Source organism: Prunus dulcis, chromosome 6 (genome assembly GCF_902201215.1).
Source record: "Prunus dulcis chromosome 6, ALMONDv2, whole genome shotgun sequence".
In the NCBI taxonomy this organism is placed as follows: domain Eukaryota; kingdom Viridiplantae; phylum Streptophyta; class Magnoliopsida; order Rosales; family Rosaceae; genus Prunus; species Prunus dulcis.
This window is the reverse complement of record NC_047655.1, coordinates 5,492,686-5,518,600: the sequence shown is the minus strand read 5'-3', so window position 1 is coordinate 5,518,600 and position 25,915 is coordinate 5,492,686. Positions and strand designations below refer to the sequence as shown.

Below are 25,915 nucleotides of genomic sequence, written 5' to 3'. Positions count from 1 at the left end.
ATCTACGCAACACGCGACCTCAACATCATATCATAATATCTCCCCATACGCCGGTACAACCAACGCCACGTATGAGGTCTGTCTCAACGCCGGATAACCTACGCTACGCGAAACCTGCATATCATGTCACATATCTCCCCATATGCCGGTACAACCAACTTCACGTATGGGGTCTGTCGACACGCCGGATAACCTACGCCACGTGCGACCTCAACATATTACTGCGTGGTACTTGTAGTGTAACCAAAATTCGAGGAGGTGCCTAAGGTAGTGCGTATAGCACTTCAAACTGACATCCTAGACTCTTTTTATACCTTTACAAACATATATAAATATATAATTTAATTCTAATGTTGTGTAAACCTCAACAATAGTCTAGCACCCGATAATCCCCCAGGGAAGGTGAGATTACTCCGGGAGACTCACGGTTAACCAAGGGTCAAACTATCCTAACCCTGGTCAAACGGGCCCACGGGGCCCACGACCTCCAATTTCCGATCCGAAAGTTCCTATGGGATCTAAGAGGTATAGGACACTCATCCTGCAAGTTTGGTCCAGATCGGAAGGTCGGATCGCTCACGATCGCACGATCTGACGGTTATTATAAAACATAAACTTTAAATTATTTAATCGGAACATCCGGGGCTCCGATTCACGATCCGTGAATTCCTACACGATCCTAAAAATACCTAGATTAACATATATTAAATTTGAGACCATCCAACGGTCCCAACCTATCGAACCCGGATAACGCGCAATAGGCGATATCCGTTCGATAGTCAAACGACGTCCGAATTGAGATCCGCAAAATCCTACGCACTCGTGACAACCTAAGGATCTCATCGAGACACAGTGCAACTCCACTACCTCGCCCACGCACCGCCACACGCGCCGGCAGCCTGGGTGCCCAAAGCGATAACGCATCGCCGGAAAATCTCAAAACCACGGCTCCAAACTCCTACCCTAGGTATAACACCCTATTTGGAGCCACTTTTGTTCTTGGACCTACCCCAAAAACTGACCGGAAGTGGCCAAAAACGCGATCCCAAAATCGGCCGAATTTCAATTCGAAAATCGAATTGCCTACGCTAAGAATCGATCCAATCCTACCCAACAGGCAGCTAGAGCATGAAAAGTAGGTGAGAAACCATACCTCGCTCGTCAGAATCGGTGGCCGGAGGAGGGAGATCGACGGCGGAGAAGTTCGGACGACACCCGCCGCTTCTTCTCCATTTTCGACGAAACCGCGGCGGCTGGAGGCGGGAGCCGGCTGGGAGTTGGAAGAGGACGACGGCCCGATCATTTTGGTACCAGCCCCGTCGTCATCGGTGGCCGGAGGAGAGCACGGAAAACATGGCCGGCTGAGAGCACGAGAGAGAGAGAGAGAGAGAGAGAGAGAGAGAGAGAGAGAGAGAGAGAGAGAGAGAGAAATCTGATTTTTTTTTTTAAAAAAATCTCATTTCAAAATAATTATGATTGTGCCACTGGGTTTCTTTTGACCATATCTCTCTCGTTACAACTCCGTTTCGAGCCCATTACGTGTCTACGAACTCGTCTCAGTACGACCTATCCAAAAATACTAGTCACTGTCCCAAACTCTCTCCGGATAAGAAAGTGACCGAAATACCCCTATCTCAAGGGTAAATTTGAAATTTCCCTTAAATAATTAAAAAAAGGATTAAATTTGGAGTCGGGGTGTTACAATATTTTATAAACTAAACCATAACAACTGAATTACTCCAATCTCATACTGCCTACAATCCAAAACAATATTCTAACCAATTCAGTCCTATCCACATCTTGTTCGGTTAAAACCAGGATATATATATATAAAATAAAGGCTTAAATATTAAAATGATCTCTGAGTTTTATCCTATCGGCTAGTTTAGTCACTGTGTTATTAATTTGGCCAATTTGGTCCTTATGTTTGTATATGTTAGTCAATCCTTGACAAAAATGATTAAATTTGTTAACAGATACAAACACAGGGATTAAATTGGCCAAATTAATATATAGGGATTAAATTAGCCAATAAAGTAGAATATAGGGACCATTTCGATATTTACACCTAAACTAAAAAGCCTTTATGTTGTATTTTTCAATTATGATGTAAACCCACAAAATAAAGACCTTTTTTGTTTTCTTCATTTAGCTAGTAAAGAAAAGGGCAAAGGAAAAAAGCAAAGTAGCAAATGAAATCCCACAAAATACAAATGCTGTTATAAAACTAGAATAATTAGAGGGTGAGAAGTACCACTGTAATATTGGGAGTGGAATTATATTTCTCTTTGTGGTGTTTACACTGACAGAATTTCTCCTCAGATAAATTCCACTCTTTCTCTTCTCTCTGACTCTCACTCTATTCTCTTCTTTCTTCCCTCTATTCTCTTCTTTCTTCCGTATATGTTTACAAGCAAATATAATGTCTATTTATAGGCAAAGCAAATGGCTTTTAAGGGAGACATAATGATTTCTCCACAACATCATTATCCCATCTTTTGACTAATACCTTCTAGCTTTATCTCCATCTTTTGACTAATTGCCATCTAATTTTACCTATGTGGGCTTTATTTCTTTATAACAAATGCTTAATTAAAAAAAAGATAAATCTATAGGTTTTTTCGGTTTGCAATAATAGTGTGCTCTTCTACCCGAGTTCGAATTCTCCTCCAATTATGTTGGTGTAGTTGTACTGTTTTCTTGTTAAAAAAGAAAAAGACTATTATTTCATATTAGTTCTTTTTAAAAAGAAAAAGAAAGTTAAGGCACCTAAAGCCAATTTCTGAATTTTCATAGCATGCTCAAATCCAACGGCCACTATCATCTTAATACGACTCAGAAGACAGTGCTAACAAACGGCGCCGTTACGAGCATATGATGATATCCGTCTCCTCGAAATCTAGGGTTTTAACTCGGTATAAAGGGGAAGCGATCTGCTACACGATCTTGGTCCATAAACCCCAACTTCGTGATTTTCCAGAGAGAGTAACGAATTTAGCAAAAATCCTGAAATAGTTGATAAATCCAAGTATGGACAAGAGCATGATAGGAGATCTGGATTCCCTTCCAGAGGAAGACAAGCTCAGAATGGCCACTATGATCGATCAGCTCCAGATCCGCGACAGGTTTTTATTTTTATCTAATTAATTTCCCAATTTTCCCCTTCGAGTTTCTACATTTCCTCATATGTCTTTGGGTTCTCAAATTCTGAATTTCTGCTTGATAATATGAAAAAAAAAAAAAAAAAAAAACTCGAAATTTGGTTCTGCACAGGCATAAAATGTTCATCCAAATTTGTAAATTTGTAATGTTTCACTTGAAGAAAGAGAGAATTTTGGTCTTTGCCGCATTGAGTCTCTGTTATTTGATTTGAGAACGGTTATGTTAATGTAAAGATAGAAGCTTGTGATTCTAAAATAGAATTTTGGGTATTGCATGATTTAATTTGTTCTTGCATTTCTAATGTATTTTGTAGTGGGGGAATGTTTTGATCTTTTGGTCTGCTTCAATCTGTTATCTGTAGCGCAATGTATTGTGCTTTTATTTCCAGTTGAATTGCTACTCAAATGTTTGTTTATTATCGCGTTGTGTCTTTGATGAATTTGGAATCAACGGGTAAAAACTTTTTCTCTAAGCCTCTGAAGATTTAGTAATTTTGCGAAGAGCATGGAAGATCCAAGTCATTTGATTGACTGAGATTTGTTGCTTCACAATTCCTCTTTTATTTAGGTCACATGGTTTAATTTTGTGAGAACTCTTTTTTTGTGAAGCCATATAAAAGTTCTCCTTAAAACCATGGCAACATTTGTGTTGCTTCTGGACGTTTTGGGAACTACACTAGTTATGTGTTAGTGCAAATGTTGTTTATTCCTTAGTTTATGAATTTTACCCAAGTAACAAATAAAGCGATAAAGAATATATGAGATACTGTTTGATGACCTGAATTTGTTTCTTTCAAGCATTTGTGTTACTAGGGAGAAGAATGATCTTTTTACCTTCATTTGTGTTTTTCATGTAGACATTTCTAGTACAAATTTCATGATTCCTGCAGACTTTGTCATGTTCAGGTTCATCATCCATAAGAGAACAGTGTTGCCCCATTTTGTATTACATTTACTTGTTTTCGCCATTTTGAAATGCTAATCCAACCATGTACAGAAAGCAATGTTAATATCCCAAAAGTTAAAATTTTAGGCAAAGTGCTTAAGAGAACATGCATGGAAATGAGTGAACATCACAGTCATTAGTATTTAGTAACCAAGACTAAAGTTAAGGTATTCTTAGTACCTGGCTTCTAAGTTGGATGCTTATTTGCATGTAAAAGAACTGTTATCATAGTTTTGAACTAGGGAACTAGATCTTTGCCTAGTTCTGTGTAGGATGAATTGGTGGAGGTAAATTTGATAGGCTTTGTCTGATGCCATTTCCATGCTGAAGGATGGAACAAATCTGCTAACAGTATGAATTTTCTTGCAGTTTGAGGATGTATAACTCACTTGTCGAGAGATGCTTCACTGATTGCGTCGATACCTTCAAGCACAAATCGTTGCAGAAGCAAGAGGAAACCTGTGTCAGGCGATGTGCTGAGAAGTTCCTAAAGCATTCAATGCGTGTTGGCATGAGGTTTGCAGAGCTCAACCAGGGAGCTGCAACACAAGATTAGTCATCAAATCACAAGAGGGTGCGGTCACGCCATCTTGGCCTTTCCTTTCTTTGTTTTTCTTGGAGAATCTCCCCCTTTTTCTTATTTGGGAAGAAAAAAAAAGGGACAAATAGTGGTTGTACCCATTTTTCACGATTTCACTTTTCTTGTCAAGGGAAAACAGCAAATTGTATTATGTAGATACATGGGATCTTAAGTTGCTGTCAGATAAGAATTTTTACTGTTACTAATCCAAGCAATGTAGCAATCCATGACTTCCTTAATCTGATGAATAAATTGCTTTGCCCTTATATTTGTTGTGACAGAGTGGGACATAACCTTCGCTTAGTTTTGGCCCTTCAAACAAAAACTTGGCCACTTGTGAAGCATAAGTCCATTCCATTAAACTAAAGCTTCTACTCAAGAGTACGAAGTAATTATGAAAATCCACAAGAATACGCACAAGGAGAAGAAACCCACAAAATGTTTGCTTGTATTCACTTTAACATCGCATTAGTCATTAGAGCTAACAAAAATGCCAATGGAAGACCAATTCTACATAAAAGATTTGCAGCAAAGCATTCGTGACACCAGAAATCACCACAAGCAAGAAAGCTACAACACAAGTGACATCAGAAACTGAAAATCAAAAGAGCTATTAAGGTTCCTAGTAGATAATTAGTAACAATTTTATTCGTGCAAAACAACCAAATCTAACCAAACCTTCGAGGAAATCAACAGAACAAAACTAATTACAATACTCCTGCATGCTATACTAATTAGCAACAATTGTGATATATTCAAAAGCTTGCAGAAAACAAATCTGGGGCGAAATATACGATCTTATATACATATAGCACAATATGCTCTGTAAATATCATTCAAAGAGTAGGATGAAATAAATGTTAACGAAAGAAAACGGCACAAGATCGAATGAACTAATACCAGAAACGTTCAAACTTCCGATAAGCAAAGTGATAGTTTCATCTCAGAAAGCAAAACAGCCAAATACGACAGAAGCATGTCCAAGCAAATGAACAGAATCAATACAAAGGTTGCACTAGCATATTGTTGCAAACTACATAGATTCAAGCTGGCTTCCTGGGGTACACAGTTTGAGACCATTCCTAGATCGATTTATTCATCATCCTCATGATGGCGCTTCCGGCTCTTCTTCTCAGATCGCTTCCTGCCCCTACCTACCCGTGAATCATCATCAGAATCAGATGGTGTGACTGCCCTTCTGCTCCTCCGACTGCGGTGTTTACGAGAATGAGAATCTTCAGACGAATCAGATTCAGAGTCATCCGAATACCGATGACTTCTCCTCCTCCTCTTCTCCTTCCTACTCTTCCTATGCCGCCGCCGGCGCTCACCATCCTCCTCTGAGGACTCATCCCTCTTCCTCCGCTTTTCCTTCCTTCTTTTCTTCCTACCTTCATCTGAATCATCTGAATCATCATTGTATTTCCTCTTGCTACTCCTCTTCTTCGACCTTCCTCTCTTCTTCCTTTCCCCCGAATCCGTATCCGACACATCACCATCTGAGTCTTCATTCTTCTTTTTAGAATCCTTTCTACCGGCCTTTTTCCCATTTCTTTGAGCAATGATCTTCTCAATCTCTGAATCATAATCTGAATCTGAACTCTCACTGTCTTCATCCTCATCCTCACTCTCTTCACTCTCATCCACGTTTTTCCCATTTGTCCTACCCAGCTTCCTCTTCAACTTACCCAATTCAGACGCAACATCAGCCTGAATCGTGTCTGGGTCTTTCTCCTTGTCTTCCTTAACACTCAGAAAGTTCCTGCATTGAAAGTTGAGGTGCCCAACACGGCCACACCTCTTGCAAGCCCCACGAGCCTCATCAGCATTGGACCCAGTTATACGGGCAAGTGCAAGGAGGCCCTGGAAGCTCGCATACGCATTCTCAGCATCTGGTTCAGAGTTCGACAAATTGGGTTGCGCAGAAGTCTTGTTGTCCTCTTTGTTGGGTGCATAGGGGTCATACCCAATTGCACTCTGCCATATACCATGGGTTTGAAGGGCAGCACTACTATGCACCCGATTGTTTGCGGGCATGCGAACCCTTCCTGCTGTGGCAGGCATTTTGAAATTCGAAGATCAAACCCTACAGAGAATCAAACTAATCAGAATTCTCAGAAATTATACCCACAAAAAAGAAAAACGCAACAACTACTTGAATTTAAATGAAATCAAAAGTTAAGAATTCTTCGAATTCATTCGCGATCAAATAAGAACCCTAATAAGTCGAAAATTTTGAAATTTAAATTCTAGGGTTTCCTTTAACTCCTATTGAATTGTCTAATTACAAAATTGCGTGCAGAAATTTATGCAACAGAAACGAACTCCGATGAGAAGAGGGCACAACCGAATAACTTATCTTCAAAAAAATTGAGCATTAATCAAACAGAAAATCGAAAATTGTCCGTACGGTGGGTTGGAAATTAAAGGGTTCTTTTTTATATATTGCAATTGATAGAGACGAATTGAAAGAGAGCTAAATTCGACATGGAAAGATTGAAGCTTTACCTGTGAAACCCTGATCGGAGGCGAAGCGGAGCTTCTCGAAGAGCAAAAGCGTCAATGAAAGGACTTTATGATTGGGGAAAGTTACCCCGACTCAATATATCAAGTTATCAACAAATATAATTCAATTGGGTAAACCGTTTTTCGTATATAGGTCCGAGACGATGTCGTTTCGAACAAAGCAAATATTTATCCTAATAAGATAGGAATTGGGCCTATTGCTTAATTAATTAGTGATTAGGGTTCTTTTTTTTCTTTTTTTGTTCGAAAAGTGATTAGGGTTTCATACATAAATCAGGTAACTATTGTTTTCTCATTATTCTCAAGCATGCCTCCTCTTCCTCCTCCTGCAGCAGCAGCACCACTTTATGATGATGATTGTAAACATTAAAACATTCTTTTCACAAATAATGTTGAGGTGGTAGCCTAATATTTCAATTTGGTAGGATTGGTTAATAACAAAATGGTGGGAAATTCAAACTCAATCAAACAATCAAGTAATTAATAAAGTAAATGAGACTAATGTCCAAGACTTATGAACATAAGAGAGTATACGTGTCACGTCCTCGCACTGTTTCTTCATAACTCTTATTATACTACTTTTTTTAATACGAGCAATTGGAAAAGGGGGGTTTACACAAATGTTATTTGGGTGTCTAAAGATTTCGAACCTTTGCCCACACGGATTTACACAAATATTTTAGTAGGAGCTTTCCCTTTATATAAAAAAAAAAAAAAAATACTACTAAACGAACCCTAAAATTAACTGAGTACACCCTATAATCTAAGTTAACTCTAATATTTTAATCAAAATGTAAAATTAACTAAGTACACCATATTTAACTACAAAAAATAGCCATGGTACAACACTCTAATACCAATCCTAAACAGATTTCTCTTTTTGCATGAATTTGTGCCCACTTTTCAAATTTTGAGTTTCATCAAAATCTTTAATTTCATAATACCAATCCTAAACTAAACTAACACTCGCTGCGTTATTCGTGAGCACCAAGCAATACGAAGGCTTTTCTACGTATGATAAGGGTTGAATATAGTGAGTAAGGTGTACTTATTAAAATTTTATTTGTTTCACAATTCAATATATACTTTTTGGTCATTTTATATTAGGGTAAATTAGTAATTCAATAAATAGTTTGGTAGTATGGCGTACTCAATTAATTTTAGAGTTCGTTTAACAGCACATAATCTAGTTAGGAGCTTTTGGGCCACACTTGAATATTTCATGAGGCCGGACCCACTTGAAAGAAAATCTATTTGGGGCTCGTATTGTGGTCTTCGAAATATAACGTATGTTTTGCTTTCTTTTTTTTCTGTATCATCGCATCTTGATATTTCTTATTCTTGGTACAAAACAAACAAAGAACGATGATGTTGTTGACATTATTTTGTGGTATCTAGTAGATTTTATTTTTTGTTTCTTATTTAGTAGTTTCTCTTTTTCTTTACATTAATTACAAACGGCTAAGTTTACAATTCCTTGTCTAGGACTAGGACTCCTCTATCTCATATACCAAGTCTCCGTCTTCCTCTTTCTTAAACATCTTTCTCACCCGTACGAGTTTAGTCAATTTGGCTAGCGCGGATGTCTTTTCCATTTTTCTCTTTATAGTTTAGATTAGATTAATGTAGAATATCACTTATATTTTTCTCAACTTTAAAAAGCAACCATGTCTCCTCCTCCTCCTCCTCCTCCTCCTCCTTCTCCAGCAGCACCTCCTCCTCCTTTCTGGAGTGAAGACCCCTCTTTTCTAATCCCAGCTATCCTATCCTGTTTCATCCTCGGGTCTTTATGCATCTGCTGTGTGTGTTCAGGACGACGGGAGCTAAATATTCCAATTGATGATATAGAAGCACAAAGAAATCATCCACAACAGCCTCACCCTCCTCCTAACTATAATCCTAACCAAGACACTGCTGCAAAAAAACCACCGCTGCCGGCGGAGAAGAAGGCGTCAAGTTTCCGATATACAAAGAACCAAGCAATTGCTGCTAACACTGACTCGGAGTGTTCAGTTTGCTTGGGCGAGTTTAAGGACGGGGAAAAATGTCGGCAGCTTGAGTGTGAACATACGTTTCACGGAGAATGCATTGATCAATGGCTACTCAAGAAGATGCACTGTCCCCTCTGTCGTGCTACAGTCTCTAGCGTACAACTGTAAGCAGGGCAAAAGTAAACCATAACAAGAAATTCATTTGCTCTGTTTTCTAACAAGTATATACTTCTTGCAAAAAATAAAGGTAGGGATTTTATGTCCTAGCACAACGAATCTAAATCTTTTGAATTTTTTTTTTATGGTTTACTTTTTTTTTCCTTCAAAAATAGGACATGTGTCAGAATAAGATTGGTTCATGGCAAATGAGTGCAAATAGAGGTACACCCAGGGTCTTCACATATATACAAGGAATTGCTAAGGCCCTATTTGATATCCTACTCAAAAAAATAAACTCAATCATTATAATTCATTTTTAAAATATGAGTTTTCAAATATTGATTTTAAAATCTAAAAATTTATTTAGTATTGAACTCCAAACTATTTTTAAGATCTAAAAAAAATTGAAATTAAAATCAGAAACCTTAGATTTCCAAATTGAAATTAACAAAAGAAAAGAAAAATATGTGAGCTTTCAATAAAAACCCAAAACATGAAAAAAGATTGATCAATTTTGAATCGGGTAGCAAGGACGGACCTATGTACATGCTAACCTGGGAAAAAATCGCTGGTGATTTGATCTTTTATAACCTAACGTTAATACCCAGCCGACTCAAGCGCACCTCACACACCCCCACTCAAGAGCTGCTTCACTCTCATCAACGCAGCTGCTATATCTACTCGCTTATCAGTGCCCATGCACTCAGCCAACCTTTGCTCATCGAACGGTCGATTTTAAAAAAAGTAATACTCACACTCATTGAAGCTGCTCCAAGTACCCATGCATGATTCGATATTGTTAGTGCAATCACAATTATTACCAATGGCAATTTTTTGAAAATTAATACCAACATAAATTTTCTTTTTCTAAATTTTTTGTACCATTCAATTTTCCCTATAAAACCCACCTATTTCTTCAAAATTTTCACACCACCAAAATCATTTACCACTCTTTAATTTTGCTTAATCTTTTCCTCACAAAATTATTTATAATTGCTTGTATATTTTTTTATATTAATCTCTCAACATCATTATGAATATATTATTTATTAGTATATGTGTGAGAAACCTCCTTCCCCTTTAGACGTTCACTTGTTTTTTTTTTTTAAAAAAAAAACCAACGCCTTTTTTCTTGTAGTTTAATGTTGTTTTTACTCAAAGTTGTACTAGATGCATTTTGAGGGGCTCATTATGTTCCCATGTGTATTTTTTGTTATTAATGAAATTCACTTGTACCGTCTAGTAATCTGTCCTTTTAATAGGTTTATATGTAAAGTAAATTTAGCCCACCCCATTTTAAAGTCCTGGGTTTATAACTGTTGGGTAGTGGACGAAAAAGACCTCAATGGCCTTGATGTGAGTAAGAGAGAGAGAGAGAGAGAGAGAGAGAGAGAGAGAGAATTATAAAACCTCACTTTTTTGTTTTCAATAATGGGGTGTTTTTATTTTGTTTTGGGTGAGAGTTTGAGTTTTTAAAAATGAGTCTATCAAACGAGTTTTTTAAGTTTTAGACTTAAATTTTTTTAAAAAAAATTTATAAAATTGGATCCAAATAATATACCAAATGGGCCCTAAAAGAATGGAAAAATATACGTTGGTTTAAGGATATGGGACGTTTACATATATATGTTGGTTTTGGAAACCGACTTGAGAAGCAGAAACAAAAGATGATATGTATTTTATTTTATATAAAACCTGGCCAAATTTGGTTTAAAAAAGTACTTCTCTTGCTCACACACTTTCTTCTTAGGAAGTAGAAGAAGAAGTGGACTTTCAATCTCCGAGGCCAATTTGGTTTAGAAACTACTTATATATATTGGCCAGATATAATAAGCTAAATAGCTCTTTAAATCATCTCCTCTTTCTTTACACGCTTACAGACATCATGTCAAATCCTTGTTTTCGTCTTATTTCGACCAGCGAAGACTGCGTGATGCCTCTCCCTCCTCTGCCTCCATCATCACCTTCAATTATTGATAATCCTAGGCTAAGGCTTGCTGATATGGTTGGTTTAGGTTTAATGCTAGCATGGTTTGGCCTCTTTGCGGCCTTTTGTTTCCTCAAATTTTGTAATAGGCCCAATGATAACGTTGTCGATCTCGAAGCACAAACGGATCCCCCGCAGACCTCAATGGTCTTCACGTATCGAATCGAAAGCAGCAACAACAACAACAGCAGCAATCTTAATACTGATGATGAGGATCTTCATCAGTGTTCAATTTGCTTGGAGGAGTTTAAGGATAGGGAAGAGTGTCGGTTGCTTGCTAACTGCAAGCATTCGTTTCACAAACAGTGCGTTGATAAGTGGCTAACCAACAAGGAAAGCAAACCACCATGTCCTCTTTGTCGTGCTTCTGTTCAAACCATACAAACCGAACAAGAGAATCAAGTAGACAGTACTGCCTAGTCAATATTAAATTTCAAAGACAGAAGAAAAATAATAATAATGTTTTTAATGTTGTGGTTTCTTTCTTCAAAATTACTTGTTAATTGGGAATTTTTTGTTGTTGTAAGTTTGTGCATTGTATTGTTACCATCATTAACTTCGGGGAATAACTTTTCTATTTGCGGTGTGTATAGAGATATGTAATTCAAAACAGTAAACATTACAGCCAAGTGATCAGAGAGGACAGGACCACTTGAAAAACAAGACCAAAACAAGAGAAAGACGAAGCTATAGCCAATTCCAAACCTAGCAAAATATCCTTCCCTTTACGTAAACCCAAACCTTGATCGTCATGGTATTGTCAGTAAATTCGTGCCCGACGGGAAGTTTTTCCATTAAGTACTTTTGCAAGGGGAAACCAGTCAATTTACGATAGTGGTAGATTCTTGCTACCACAACACCCAAAACCTCCAGTCAATTTTTAGATTGTCCTTCATTGACCATTGCCCTTAAAAATTTAGGCTCCTAATGGAAAAGTATATTGTATATAAAAAAAAAAGTACATGGTACCTAACACTGGATCTCACTCTCTCATACACAACTAGTATAGCTCACCATGGTAGCGGTGGCTCGGACTCTTCTACCTCCTCCAGCATCGCCTCCGCCTCAACCACCATCATCGACAGCACACTTAATGCAACTAATATTTCGAGTAATCTTGCCTATAACCGTCATGTATGTCCTCTTCTTGTACTGGTGTAAAGGGAGAAATAATAATCCAACGAATTACCAAACCCGCGATCTTGAATCCCAAACACCGCAACAAGCCTTAAGGGTCTTCACACACATACACAGAGACTTACCAAGGAACAGAAATATTTAGCAGTGACGAGTGTGTGATTTGCTTCGAGGAGTTTAAGGATGGGGACCTGTGTTGGCTCACGACATGTCACCTATCACCAGAAATGCATAAATGGCTACAAAGGAACAAGCACTGTCCTCTCTGCCGTGCTTCGGTTCGAAGTGCGTTACCACAAATGGGAATCAAGACTAGCTAGTTAATATTCAAAGGCACACAGAAATATATATATATATATATATATATTATATATGTATACGTATATGGTATTTATTTTGCAGTTTCTTCAAGGGTTTTGTGCAATTGTTAAGTAGTTTTCTACATTTTGGAAACAATTGCATAAATGTTATTATTTTTTGTTTTGGAAAGTACATTGCTATATAACATTGTGAAAACTAAATCAGTAATTTTTTGATTTCTTTTGAAAGCATTTGTGTTGGTTCGTTTCCTGGAGTTTTGGCAATAATACAAATAGTTTTCTTTATATAGAAGGTTATTAGCTAATTTTTCCACTTTTGAATTTTCTTTATATCTCAATTATATCTCAATGTGGGTGTTATTTTTCTTCTATCTCTCTTCTCTCCCCTGTGCTTAAAGTTTCCACTCTGCATCTCTCAATCTCAGCAAAGTCGAAGATGTTTGCTTTTCCTCCAAACCCTAACCCTAAACTTTACCTTTCAAATTACTGTTTTCATATTCGATTTTTTACTCATTGATGCGGTTCATACGGTCATGGTTAAATTTTGTTAGTCGCGCTTAGCGCATTTGATTAATAAAAGGCATGTTATGCGTATGTGAAGAGGCTAGCTAGTAACTAATAACTGTGATACAAATGCAAGGGACTTGTAGCTCGAGTGGTTAAGAGCATTTATCCATCCAAGGTCTTATGTTTGATTTTCCCCCTCCCTCGTATCGCAATATTTAAATAATAAAAAAATTTGATACAAATAATTTATTATATAATTTGAAGAGTATATTGAGAGTTAGTAAACAAATTTGAAGTGTTCATTTAATTTCTCTCTTTTTTTCTTTTTTTTTTTGTTTAGGATTTATTCTTTGCTCTTTTGTTAAGGAGTCTCACTTCAATTTGAGATGCAATCTACCATACAAATAATTTGTTTGGATTGAGATGCAATCCACATAAAAAACAATTAAAGTACAACCGCCGTTAAAAAAACTCAAAATATATCAACATCACATATATATGAGATGGGTATCTTGTGAGCAATGTTAGGACTTGTGTCTTTTTAACAAGCGGTTGTACTTTAATTGTTTTTAATATGTGGGCTAGAATGATATTGTATAAGTACATTTCTGAACTTTTTCCCTCTCCCTCTCCCTCTCACACACATACACACTCCGCTATGCTATCCACGGCGCCTCTCACTCTTCTTCCTCCTCCTCCTCCTCCACCGCTTTCACAGGTATCAATGGCAACAAACCTAATTCTATCATTGCTACATAGCCCTCTTGATAGGTTCTATTCCTTGGGGCACGCTGTTGTAGAATCATACCATGTCATTCTACTAATGATTTTAGTAGCCATCAACATATACCTGCTCATCAGGAACTTGCACGCTAATCAAAGGGCTGATCAAACGTTAACCTTCTTGGACATTGAATTTGGGGCACCAACGACGACAAATCTACAGCGAACACGAAGACCATCGCGGCTAATCTCTTATGGTGTACCTTTCATGCATCGAGTGGGCAAAAGAATAGGAATTTGCAGTGATGAGTGTGTTATTTGCATGGAGGAGTTTAAGGAAGGAGAATATTGCAGATTTCTTAGCAATTGTAGGCATGCATTTCACCAAAAATGCATAGATGATTGGCTTGCTACGGCCAGCAATTGTCCGGTTTGTCGAGATTGTGTTTGGGTTGTGCAAGGAGATCAAAATCAGGTTCACACAACCGTCAATATCTATTATGTATAGTTAATTGAGGATTTGTGTAAAATATTTGAATTTTTCCCATCCGGTCAAAAAGGAAAAGAAAAACCCCAATCCTTTTGTTTTCTCCAAGTATAGTATAGGGGTTTAACTTGCCACAAGCATATAGACTATTGCACTTACTCACACCCAAACCTCCCGTGCGTACTTTGTACCGCCAAAATCCTAAACTAGCTAGAAACTTTCCTTTTCTTTTCTTTTTTCTTCTTTTCCTTATGCCATTAGGACTTAGGCTTTCCTCAAGTATATATTAATTGTAATCCTTGTACAAACAACCACACTGGCTTACTCTCACCTCATACACGCAGTCCGCCTGCCATGGTATCGGCAGCTCCTCCGCCTCTTCCTCTTTCGCTACCGCCTTCACCGCCACCAGAGCTTGGTTATGTACGCACCGTGGTGCTGATGCTATTATGCGTTCTAATAGTATCCGCCATCATTTATGGGATCCTCAGGGAAAATGCGCCTGATCAAAGAGCGCATCCAACGCACGACATTGAATCTGGGGAACCAACAATAACAACACCATTAACCGCACTACCAAGAACGAGAAGATCAGCCAGAAGACCGCCGCTGCGGCCACGGCTAATCTGTTGTGGTATACCTTTCAAGTATCGAGTGGACAAGAGAGTAGGATTTCACAGCGACGAGTGTGTTATTTGCATGGAGGAGTTTGAGGAAGAAGATAAGTGCAGGGTTCTCAAGTGTGAGCATACGTTTCACAGAGGATGCATTGAGAAGTGGCTAGCTAGGGCTACCAGTTGTCCGCTTTGCCGTGATTCTGTTTATGTCTTGCACTTGCAAGGGGATCAATATCCGCTTTACCCATACTTGAATATGTATAATGTGTAGTTAAAAACGGGTAGAAAACTACCGTGTTTTTTTGAAGCTTTTTTCTAATAGTAAATTTTATAGATATAGTTTGTAATAGTATGTTTGTTCTCGTGGGCATAGAATGATATTGGTCTTTGGGAAGTGGTATTTGCAGTCACACGTACATACGTACATATCCATAGAGTATGATTATTGTACTGAAAACGACAAGCATAATATTGCTTTACTCCAAAGAAATTGCTATAAAACTCTCTTAGAAAGTTAAGAGGAATTGGATTCTGTCGTAAGTTATAGCTAAGCATCTTCCTTTCGTTCAAAGGAAAGATCAAATGAAACATTGGGTTTAGGAGACGTTTCAATTGATAACAAGAGGATCTATTGACTTCAAAAATCAAACGCAAAACGACACATCAAATGTTGATGCAATGTGAGCTTACAGGTGAGGGAATATTTTAGCACCCTCCCATAAATTTTGGACTTTGTTATAATTTACTCTTCTGAACTTTCAATTTGATTTTGTCTCCCTTAAACTTTTAGTTCATGCAATTGTGCCACAATGTATCAATTATGTCATAATTTTCTGTTAGATTCCATCACGGGCGACACACAGGACTAATTTTTAAGAGCATGTACACAAAGTTCGATCGCTACCAAGCGTCGTCCCCAATTTTGGCCATTGGATATCTTGTTAAGTAGAAAATGCTGAAGGGAAGACTTTAAGATATGGGGTATGGTGAAGGTGAATCAAAACAAGTCCCAGCTCGAACAGATGGAAATGGTCCTAAATTTCACGAAATTATTATAACTCAGAGAGCATTGCCAAATATTTCCCATAGTAAAATAAATAATAATGGTCCATAATCAGTTGATAAGTACTAGCTTCAAATTTAATACATCAGATCTGAGAGTCCTAGCTAGAGGCCTTTGGAACCCAGAACACACCAAAAAACAAAACAACAAATTTTCTTGTAACGGAAATAACACTATTTTGCTATCTCGATTAATAATATAACAACATGTGAAAAAATTATCCCACATATTGTATCACTATTAGTTCAAATTAGCAAAACAGTCCTATTCCCCTTTACAAGTAAGTCTCTGTCCAAAACACAGCCACTTCTTCACACCCAACCAATAATTAAACCCCACGACAATGGCAGCAGCCAGAGTAGCTATCCTAAGTTAATGACGAAATTAAATTAACTCTTTATAAAATTACAAAAGATTAATTTTTCTAAAAGATCATACAAGAAGCTACCACCATCATAAATATCTCTGCCACTCTGCTACTTTTCATTTTCATCGAGCCTCCCTCCACCGACTTTTCTAACTTCTCCGACTTGTATGGATACGTGCACGCATCGTAACCTGCCACCCAATTTTTCCACTTTTTTATTATTAAAAAAAGATAAGGAAAAAAAAAACTAATTTCGCTAGTTTCAAGATGTCGATAAATAAATTAAAAATCAGGGAAAGCTTACTGGGATCAGTGGTGGTGATGAATCCAGTGTGCTTGAAGTCACAATTGTAATCCTGCGGCCCCACCGACTGGTAATAAGCGTTCATGACGTAAGCTGCGTGCGACCTCACGGTATTGGGCTGAAAGCAGGGCCCACCTTTTTGTATTGCCTTGCAGTCCACTCCGCTGCTGCACACGTAATCTATGTTCGCCTGCAACGCCGCATCAGAAACGTTCGATCTGGGCACGCACCACCTCTTCTCCGACGATGACGGTGCTCTTGCTCCACCGGACGTGGGACCCGACGCACCGCCAGATGTGGGTCCGGCCGCCCCGCCAGAGCTGGGTCCGGATGCCACGCCAGATGTAGGACCCGCTGCCTAAAATAAATAATTAACAAACGGTCATTATACATAAACAACGACAGCAACGACAGGTGAGCTTATGTCGTAGGCATTGTCAGAGCTCAGAAGCACAAACGCGGAAGCCGAGTGATCCATTGAGTTAAGACAGAACATACGACCTCCACCACGTGTCAAAAAATTATTGGCAGCACATGAGGAATCAGAATAACTCTTCGATTCTTACCCGCGAAAAAACCAAAAACATTACTAAAATTACCGAATTACCTGTTGGTTTCGCAAAATGCCCACGTCGTAAACCGGGTTCAAGTCGGGCTTGAACAACCCGTAATTCCGCTCCGAAGTCGTGGGTTTCAGATTCTCATTGAACAGCGCGAAGATGTAAGTCTCGAACGTCCGGTTCGGCATCAGCGGCGTGCCTTTTCCAGAGCTCACGTGCCGCACGAGGTTCCCGTTATACGACGCCGCATTGTCCACATTGACATCGGGCTGGGTCGGGTCGCCCGCGGAGGGCCACCCGGTTTCCGCCACCATGATGTCCACGTCCTCGTACCCGACCTTCTTCATCGCCGAGAAAACCGCGTCCATCTGCGCGTCGAACATGTTGGTGTAGTTCATCCCCGTGGCGTTGTCGAAAACGCCTGCGTTTGGTTTGAAGAGCGCGTAGTTTAAAGTCTCGGGTACGAATCCGAAAAACGGGTACGGGTTGATCAAAAACGGGGATTTGGTCTGGCGGTGAAACTCGAGCATCGGAGTGAAGACGACTCGGTCGTAGCCGGTTCGGAATCGGCCCTGACTCGGGGGGCCCGTGTTGGGCGCTAGTATGCCGAGAGAGTGAGGTGTCCCGACCTGGACGGTGGAGATATTAGCCAGCTGGAGAGCCTCGTGGAGAGACTTCATGGCGGGAAGCAGATGCGCGATGAGGTCCTTGTCCGACGTGGCGAGGATTTCGTTGCCGACGGCGATCCGGTTGATGATCGTGCGGGGGTGGAACGGCAGAATGTTAGCGGACACCCAGGCCTGAGCGGCAGAGAGCTTGGCCAGGGACGGAACGTCGCCGTTTCCGACGGTGACGGTGACGGCGATCTTGGTGTCGGCGAAGGCGCGGAGCATGTTGGGGTTGGCGTCGAAGATTTTGACGCGGTCGATGGTGGTTTTGGTCTTGAGGAAGGTCGCGACCTGGGAGGGCGGTGGGAGGTTATCAGCTATGGTGCCGTAGTTGACGCCGATGGAGTAAGCGGCAGCTCCCATGATGTGGCAGGCGGAGAAGAGGAGGAAGAGGAGGAGGAGCGTGGGCGGTGCGGTTGCAGAGGATTTCTGCTCCATGTCTCTGGTGCAGAGAAGCTGAAAGGAGCGAGAGCTAGATAACACCAGACCAGAGAGCATATGTTGAAAGTTGAAACTCGGAAGAAAGGTCTGTGTGTGGGGCCCGCTTAGTATGCTTTGCTTGACAAGTTGATGGGAACAGTTTTCGATTTTCCACAAACTGGTCAAGACTCAAGACGGAGAGTTGATGAGCGGAGAGACTTGGGGGTAGTGGGGTCAATTCACAACTGGATATGAATTGGTTTGTTTGAAATTTTTGGGTTTTGTTTGCGGATCTTGTCAGTTTTGGTAAAGGTCCATCTGTATTCCATTAACTGGTTGTGATTATCATTTTAGCCCCAAAAAAATATTTTTTGGGCAGGAAAGGAAAAAGGTCATAACTAGATCGTTTGGATTATATCTTACCTTGTGAAGTTTAATAGTTTTCTTCTTTTAACCAAAAAAAAAAAAAAGAAAAAGGATTTTGATAATTTCACGTATAGGGAATAATGAATTGTAACGTACAAGATTGTAAAGGTTAAATCTTTGGTAAATGAACATCATGTTAGTTTATACCAAAAGAAGCCTTTACAGCTACAAATGGCACCATAAGTGCCTGATTAATTCACATGGGGGAAATTACAAACGTGATCAATTTACAGCTTATCTTAGGAATTTTCTGTTGAGTTTGCTAACAAAAATCTGTGTATTCACATGTTCATCGCAGACAAAAATCTTGGTATTTTGTTTTTTCTGCTTATACACTAAAACTTTGAATCAAGTTTCAACCTGTTTCGTTAAGGGCTTTGATTCACCCGAGCAGGCTACCGTGGGGAGAAGGACCTCCAATCCCCAAAAACGAAGCCCATAAGTGAAGGCCAGCCCAAGCAAGGAATGGGCTCCATCAATCTGGTCAAGCCTCTAGGCAAGACTTGTCTGGCTGCTGCCTGGACAAGCTGACCTAATACTGATGTCATTGGAAGGTCAGTAGCGAATTTAAATAAATAAAAAATAGAATAAAAAAACAAAAAATTTATAATTTTTTTTAAAATAAATACCTAGCGATAAATTAAATAAGGAAGTAGTAGACGAGCTGAAGAAGAAAGAGAGGAGGAATAAGATGATGAACAAGTTGCCATGGGAGTGGGTATTCTCCCAAGAGGCCTCGATTCCTTTTGAATTGGTGAGTCTTGATTCATCGGCGAATCCGATGCCATTGAATCCTGGAGCGGCATCTCGTTCAACACAACGATCGGACAAATGGGAATAATTTTGAATCTCGAACAATTTTTCACCACCTCCCAACATTAGTGATTGTTGAAGATTTTTTACCTTGACCAATTGCACAAAACCACATTTATGCTTACATAATCTCTTTAATAAAAAATATTGGAAATGCAAGAAAAATTGAAAAAAATAGGACATTAAATTTAATAAAACGAAAATTACAAATAATTTACCTCGTTGTCAAGATTTTCGTTGCTTCAAATGTTGTCCCTTGTTTTTGCCAACGCATCTCTTCATTTCTCTTACTCTTTATTCAAAAATTTCCACCTACCAGCCAAGCCATTTTCGTACGACCGGAACCCGATCTTTCACAAAATTCGGCATGAATTTTTCTCTATATATGAGATAACTTCATCTCATAGCCCGTGATCGAACCAACTTGGACCCAACACTCACACAACAAAACATCTTCCATGGTTGTCCATGCCCCTCTAGCTTCGATGGAAGATGCCATTTGTATTTCAACACAAATGAAATTTAGAAAGTGAAGAAAATTTGGTGTGGAAAGTGAATAATATTGGAATGAGGAGAAAATGTATTAAGATTTGATGTTGAAAGTGAAGAATATTGGTCGGTATTTATAAAAATAAAAAATAAAAAAATTCAGAATCTTTTGGTTTTTGGTTTTTAGTTTTTTTTAATTTCGAAATTTTTAACAAAAAAGGGCAACCGTTGGATTGGAGTAAAAAACGATTGAACAACCCAGGACTTGCCAGGTGGCTTCTAGCCGTTGGCGGAAATCAAGGTTGACGCCAGCTTGACGTCAGCACATGAAAGTTAAATTTTTTTTATTAATCGTTGGTGCATGCACCACACTGAGTTACTGATGTCATGCTAGCATCAACTCTAACATTAGCAGCCCCCAAGCACGAGCACGGGCTCATTTTGCCTTTGGGCTTGCCCGGTTTGTTGGGATCCACCTCTTACCCAGGCCACACCTGTGCGCTGGAACGTCGAAATGGGCTTGGGCCACCTCCTACCGGGGCCAAACCCAGCCACTGGAAATGCTCTAACTCAAGCGGTTAAAAATATAAACTGGGCTTATCCGAACAAGTTTAACCCGTCCCATTTCATCATGGGTGGGCAAAACTAACTTCCGGTTCCGAGTTCCTAAAATGTTAAGCTAATTCTAATTCCGAAGAGAGGCAAGGCAACAAGAAAACGCAGGACAATAATGTCTCTAACGAACGAAGCTTTGCTACTCATTCAAAAAATGGTGAAGAGCCCGCCACTAAAAGCCTTCTCAATTTTCAACTCCTCCACTCTCCAAGGCTTCCAACACACCCACCAATCCATATCCTTCATTCTCCACCGCCTTCTCTCCTCCAACATGCCAACACACGCCCAGTCTCTCATTCTTCAAGTGCTCTCTGGTCGACTTTCTTCCCCATTCTTCACTCCCTCCTCTCTCCTCCACCATTTAACTCAACCCCACTTGAGCTCTAACCCTCTCTGTAGTCATCTGTTTGAAACTATCATCAATGCCCATGTTCAATCTCAGTTGCCAGAGCAAGCCCTTTACTTTTTGAAGCAGATGGTTGACCAGGGCCTCGTTCCCAGATCAAACACTTTTAATAATCTGTTGGGTTTTCTTGTTAAGTCAAAAGATTTTGGAAAAGCTTGGTGGGTTTTCAATGAGTTTAAGGGTAGGGTTGAGTTGGATGTGTATAGTTTTGGGATAATGATAAAAAGTTGCTGCGAAGCTGGTGATTTGGATAGAGGTTTCGAGCTTTTGGTTCAATTGGAGGAAATGGGTCTGTCTCCGAATGTTGTTATATACTCTACTTTGATCGATGGGTGTTGCAAGAATGGTGATTTAGAGAGGGCAAAGAAGATGTTTGGTAAAATGGAGGAGCTTGGTTTGGTTGCTAACCAGTATACATATACTTCGTTGATTGATGGGCTTTTCAAGAAAGGCCATAAAAAAGATGGGTTTGAGCTCTATGACAAGATGAAAAGTAATGGGGTTGTTCCTAATGTATGCACTTATAATTGTTTGATTAATGAGTGTTGCAATGATGGGAAAATGAACAGAGCTTTGGAACTGTTCGATGAAATGCGTAAGAGAGGAGTGGCCTGCAATGTTGTAGCATACAACACCGTAATTTGCGGATTGTGCAGGGAAATCAGGATGTGGGAAGCTGAGAAGTTTTTTAATCAGATGATAAGGGAAGGTATTAGTCCAAACACGGTTACTTTTAACACGCTAATTGATGGGTTTTGTAACCTAAGAAAGTTGGACAAGGCTTTGAGTTTATTTGATCAGTTAAAGTCAAATGGACAATCACCGTCTTTGGTGACTTATAATGTTTTGATTCAAGGCTTTGCTAGAGCCCAAAATTCTGCAGGAGTTGCTGATTTAGTGAGAGAGATGAATGACAGAGGTGTTTCTCCTTCTAAAGTGACATATACAATTTTAATCGATGCCTTAGTTCGATCTGGTGACATGGAAAGAGCATTTCAGATATTCTTTTCCATGGAGAAGGCCGGTATGGTGCCCGATACTCACACCTATGGTGTCTTAATCCATGGATTATGCATGAAAGGCAATATGAAGGAAGCATCGAAGCTGTTCAAATCAATGAGTGACACGCATTTGGAGCCAAATGATGTCATATATAATATGATGATTCATGGTTACTGCAAAGAGGGTAGCTCTTACAGGGCACTGAGGTTGCTCAAAGAAATGAGAAAGAATCAAATGATACCAAATGTGGCTAGCTACAGTTTCACCATTGGAGTGCTTTGTAATGATGGGAAGTGGGAGGAGGCTGAGTTTCTGCTTAAAGAGATGATAGAGTCAGATTTAAGACCATCAGTATCTTTGTATAACATACTTTCTAAAGCGAAAGGTAATAGTACTGGTGAAGTTATGAATGTTTGAATGTGAATGAGAATCCCAATTTCTAAAACTTTCCATAAGATGGAATCGTATGTCTCGATCATAAGACCTAGACACCTTGTTTGGTGACCCGGACAACACCCATATGTGTTGACTAAAGAGCTCCTTTCAGGTACAAGAAGTCTCACGGCTGTACAGCTTCATACTCCAATATCTTGCCTCACCCAGTAAGGGTCTCAGTCTCAAAATGTCTTCTTTTTTCTTTTTTTTTTGGGCTGAGCAATTACATTGTTGTTCATGAGGTTCTGTATCTCCCTTTTTTTTATGGGTTTGCATTTTTCTTCAGAGTTTGGCCTTTAGGTGCACTCTCTCAGTTAACATAGGTTTCTCTCTCTAGGTAGTAGTAATTCCAAAAGGATGAAAGTTAATGGAAATATATGTCCATAATACACATTGTTTGCCCTCTCTGTATTGCTCAAGTTTGTTTTTGCATAATATACATTCAAAGATACATATGTCTGTCTTTTTTTTTTCTGTTCTAATATATTTTTGTCCCTTTTTTTATTGCTCAAGTGTATATATTAGAAATATACATTGTAATTCAGGATGAATCGAAGCTAAACTTCTTTCTATTTGGGAATTGATGTCAGTTAAAAATTGTAGTTGGATGAAAGCCATTGGCCTTGTGCAAGAAAATCAGAACTTGAATACTTGGAATGCAATTTCATATTTCTCGTTGGCTACTAACATAATGCAAGAGGGGATTTACTTCTAAAGGTACAAGTAAAATTCGCAGTTACATGCTCTGTGTTTGTAACATCAAAAGTAATGAACTGAGAATTACAGAAATCCCTCTAATTAAGATACATTTTGAGCAGGAGCACGGCAAAGGGGACAGTTGCTTTCTGTTATGGCTAGCCACTGATCTATGCAGGACTTGTGATACGAATGGTTACAAACAGCAAGCAACCGACACTCCTGCCCCTCCCTGAACTCCTCCAAACAAGTTACACACTCAGGACTAGAAGTAACAGTATATGTGAAGACGATTGAGGCCTGCTGCGGGGGCTGTACTGCAGCAATATTACGACCAAGATTTGACGGCGGTCGACCTGCTTCGAGATCATCGTGCCCTGCATCATCACTCGGAAAATGATCATTGGGCGTGCGGTCTTTGCAACAAAAAAAGTAGATCATCATTGTGAGGGGGCTCCCATGGCGAGGGCAAGGGTTGAATAAACATCACCAAAAGCAAGCATTACTGTTGGCGTGACTTGTGGATATTGACTTACTTTCCTTACACACCAAGAATTCCTATTATAATTGTAATTGATTTACTTTAATTCCTGATTTCCTACTACAAATAGATTTAGGAATTTATTATTTACTTGCCCATTCAGGTTTCGTTGTATTATAAATATGACCTCCTACAAGGAGAAGAATACACAGAAAATTCTCACAAACAATATTCTCTCATAGTTTTCATATTTTAGCATGGTATCAGAGCCTAGTTCGATCTAGGGACCTGTGCTTGTGTTCTTCTTGAAATTTAAGTGCTCTTCTCCCCCCTTGAGAGAGGGGAAGGGGAGTGAAAGGGATATGTTTATTGACCTATCCCAATTACCTTGACATATTTCCATGAAGATGTTGCTTATTTCTTGACTCCGACGACCCCTTCTCTTCAAGGGGAGGGGAGGATTGAAGAGAAGTTGTGTCTGAGTGAATTAGCTAAAGTTTATATGGAAGAATTTATTGTTGCCATTGTCTCTACTGCCGTGCTCATGGGGTTTCGGTGTTCTGCCTTACCTATTGCCGTGCTCACAGGGTTTCTGTGTTCTGCCTTACCAATTGCTGTGCTCACACAGTTTCTGTGTTCTGCCTTACCTACTGCCGTGCTCACAGGGTTTCTGTGTTCTGCCTTATCTACAGCCGTGCTCACAGGGTTTCTGTGTTTTGCTATGTGCCCTATTTTTTAGGGTTTGCTCTTGTGTTTCCGCTGTGAACTTTGTTTTAGTTTGTCACTTGTTTCACTCGTGGTTGACTAAAAGATCTTCTCTACAATTGGTGCTTCTCAAGTATGGTGTCCTGTGACTCGCTTGTCAAGTTGGGCATGCGAAATATCTTTGCCCAACTTGAGGGGGAGTGTTGGCGAGTCCTTATTTCATTAGAATTTTGGTTACTTACCAATTATATTTTGTCCTATTGTAATAGAGATTATTTTATTTAGTGTTATGGGGGTTGATGATTTTTTCAACCCTCATGGAGGTAGCACCACCGACTCATTCTCTCATTCTCCACCAACCATCGTTAAGTTGAGTGCCCAGATGGCTCCGCTCCTACAGATGCAGACTTTGACCCCGAACCCGATCCAGAATCAGGATCCTCTTTTGACGACCCCGACCCCGACTATGACGACGACGACCCCGACCCCGACTCCGAAGACGACCCCGACCCCCACTCCGATGATGACCCCAACCCCGAATTTGTCTCTGATTCAGACCCTGATCCCGATTTCGACTCCGACTCCGGCCTCGACTCAGGCTCAGATTCCGATCCCAATTCCTACTCAACCTGTATCCTATGCATCTTCCGCTGCACAGATTATGACTTCTCGACTAACGACCCCGACACATGGACCAGATTGCGCATTTTGTGAAATCCGAGGATCAATTGGCGGATATTTTGACAAAGGCGATTTCCAGTAAAGCATTCCACAATTCACTAGATCAGTTGGGCATTGGCGACATCTATGCACCAACGTGAGGGGGAGTGTTTGCGTGACTTGTGGATATTGACTTATTTTCCTTACACACTAAGAATTCCTATTATAATTGTAATTGATTTACTTTAATTCCTGATTTCCTACTGCAAATAGATTTAGGAATTTATTATTTACTTGCCCATTCATGTTTCGTTGTATTATAAATATGACCTACTACAAGGAGAAGAATACACAGAAAATTCCCACAAACAAATATTCTCTCATAGTTTTCATATTTTAGCAATTGCGACCAAGATTTGACGGCGGTCGACCTGCTTCGAGATCATTGTGCCGTGCATCATCACTCGAAAAATGATCATTGGGCGTGCGGTCTTTGCAACAAAAAAAGTAGATCATCATTGTGAGGGGGCTCCCATGGCGAGGGCAAGGGTTGAATAGACATCACCAAAAGCAAGCATGATATCTATACGAGAGAGAGAGAGAGAGAGAGAGAGAGAGAGAGAATTATTGAAGAGCTTGTTTAGCTTAATTAATTAGGTTATCA

At 39.6% G+C, this 25,915-nt stretch overlaps 4 protein-coding genes across 5 annotated transcripts; 2 read left to right on the top strand and 2 right to left on the bottom strand.

The window, feature by feature from the left end:
- The first annotated feature begins 2,792 nt into the window (after positions 1-2,792).
- On the top strand, positions 2,793-4,953 carry LOC117630754 (mitochondrial import inner membrane translocase subunit Tim9). The gene is made up of 2 exons (XM_034363508.1): positions 2,793-3,125; positions 4,477-4,953. Exons 1-2 carry the CDS (start codon positions 3,031-3,033, stop codon positions 4,661-4,663), a joined length of 282 nt encoding a protein of 93 aa, XP_034219399.1. The 5' UTR covers positions 2,793-3,030; the 3' UTR covers positions 4,664-4,953.
- A 541-nt stretch (positions 4,954-5,494) lies between these two features.
- Positions 5,495-7,301, bottom strand: LOC117630753 (CAX-interacting protein 4). Its single transcript, XM_034363507.1, has 2 exons — positions 7,196-7,301; positions 5,495-6,773 (listed from the first exon to the last, which is right to left on the bottom strand). The coding sequence occupies exon 2, from the start codon at positions 6,749-6,751 to the stop codon at positions 5,780-5,782; it is 972 nt and encodes a 323-aa protein (XP_034219398.1). The 5' UTR covers positions 6,752-6,773; positions 7,196-7,301; the 3' UTR covers positions 5,495-5,779.
- Positions 7,302-16,210: 8,909 nt separating this feature from the next.
- LOC117629910 (glucan endo-1,3-beta-glucosidase) lies at positions 16,211-18,720 on the bottom strand. The gene is made up of 3 exons (XM_034362577.1): positions 17,483-18,720; positions 16,876-17,233; positions 16,211-16,762 (listed from the first exon to the last, which is right to left on the bottom strand). The coding sequence occupies exons 1-3, from the start codon at positions 18,599-18,601 to the stop codon at positions 16,629-16,631; spliced, it is 1,611 nt and encodes a 536-aa protein (XP_034218468.1). The 5' UTR covers positions 18,602-18,720; the 3' UTR covers positions 16,211-16,628.
- A 2,249-nt stretch (positions 18,721-20,969) lies between these two features.
- Positions 20,970-23,979, top strand: LOC117629909 (pentatricopeptide repeat-containing protein At4g11690). 2 transcript variants are annotated; one of them, XM_034362575.1, is made up of 4 exons: positions 20,970-22,659; positions 22,822-22,876; positions 23,300-23,426; positions 23,528-23,979. In XM_034362575.1, exons 1-3 carry the CDS (start codon positions 20,982-20,984, stop codon positions 23,301-23,303), a joined length of 1,737 nt encoding a protein of 578 aa, XP_034218466.1. In that variant the 5' UTR covers positions 20,970-20,981; the 3' UTR covers positions 23,304-23,426; positions 23,528-23,979. The 2 variants fall into 2 exon arrangements, with proteins under 2 accessions (XP_034218466.1, XP_034218467.1); XM_034362576.1 differs by having other exon boundaries at positions 20,970-22,876.
- Positions 23,980-25,915: the final 1,936 nt, after the last annotated feature.

Excerpts from the sequence above, each read along its gene's own strand:
- LOC117630754 (XM_034363508.1), top strand. The coding sequence starts at position 3,031 with ATGGACAAGAGCATGATAGGAGATCTGGATTCCCTTCCAGAGGAAGAC. Across the intron at positions 3,126-4,476 it reads CAGCTCCAGATCCGCGACAG|TTTGAGGATGTATAACTCAC; the intron begins GTTTTTATTTTT and ends ATTTTCTTGCAG.
- LOC117629909 (XM_034362575.1), top strand. The coding sequence starts at position 20,982 with ATGTCTCTAACGAACGAAGCTTTGCTACTCATTCAAAAAATGGTGAAG. Across the intron at positions 22,660-22,821 it reads CATACTTTCTAAAGCGAAAG|GTACAAGAAGTCTCACGGCT; the intron begins GTAATAGTACTG and ends AGCTCCTTTCAG.
- LOC117629910 (XM_034362577.1), bottom strand. The coding sequence starts at position 18,601 with ATGCTCTCTGGTCTGGTGTTATCTAGCTCTCGCTCCTTTCAGCTTCTC. Across the intron at positions 17,234-17,482 it reads GCATTTTGCGAAACCAACAG|GCAGCGGGTCCTACATCTGG; the intron begins GTAATTCGGTAA and ends TATTTATTTTAG. Across the intron at positions 16,763-16,875 it reads CATCACCACCACTGATCCCA|GTTACGATGCGTGCACGTAT; the intron begins GTAAGCTTTCCC and ends ATTGGGTGGCAG.
- LOC117630753 (XM_034363507.1), bottom strand. The coding sequence starts at position 6,751 with ATGCCTGCCACAGCAGGAAGGGTTCGCATGCCCGCAAACAATCGGGTG.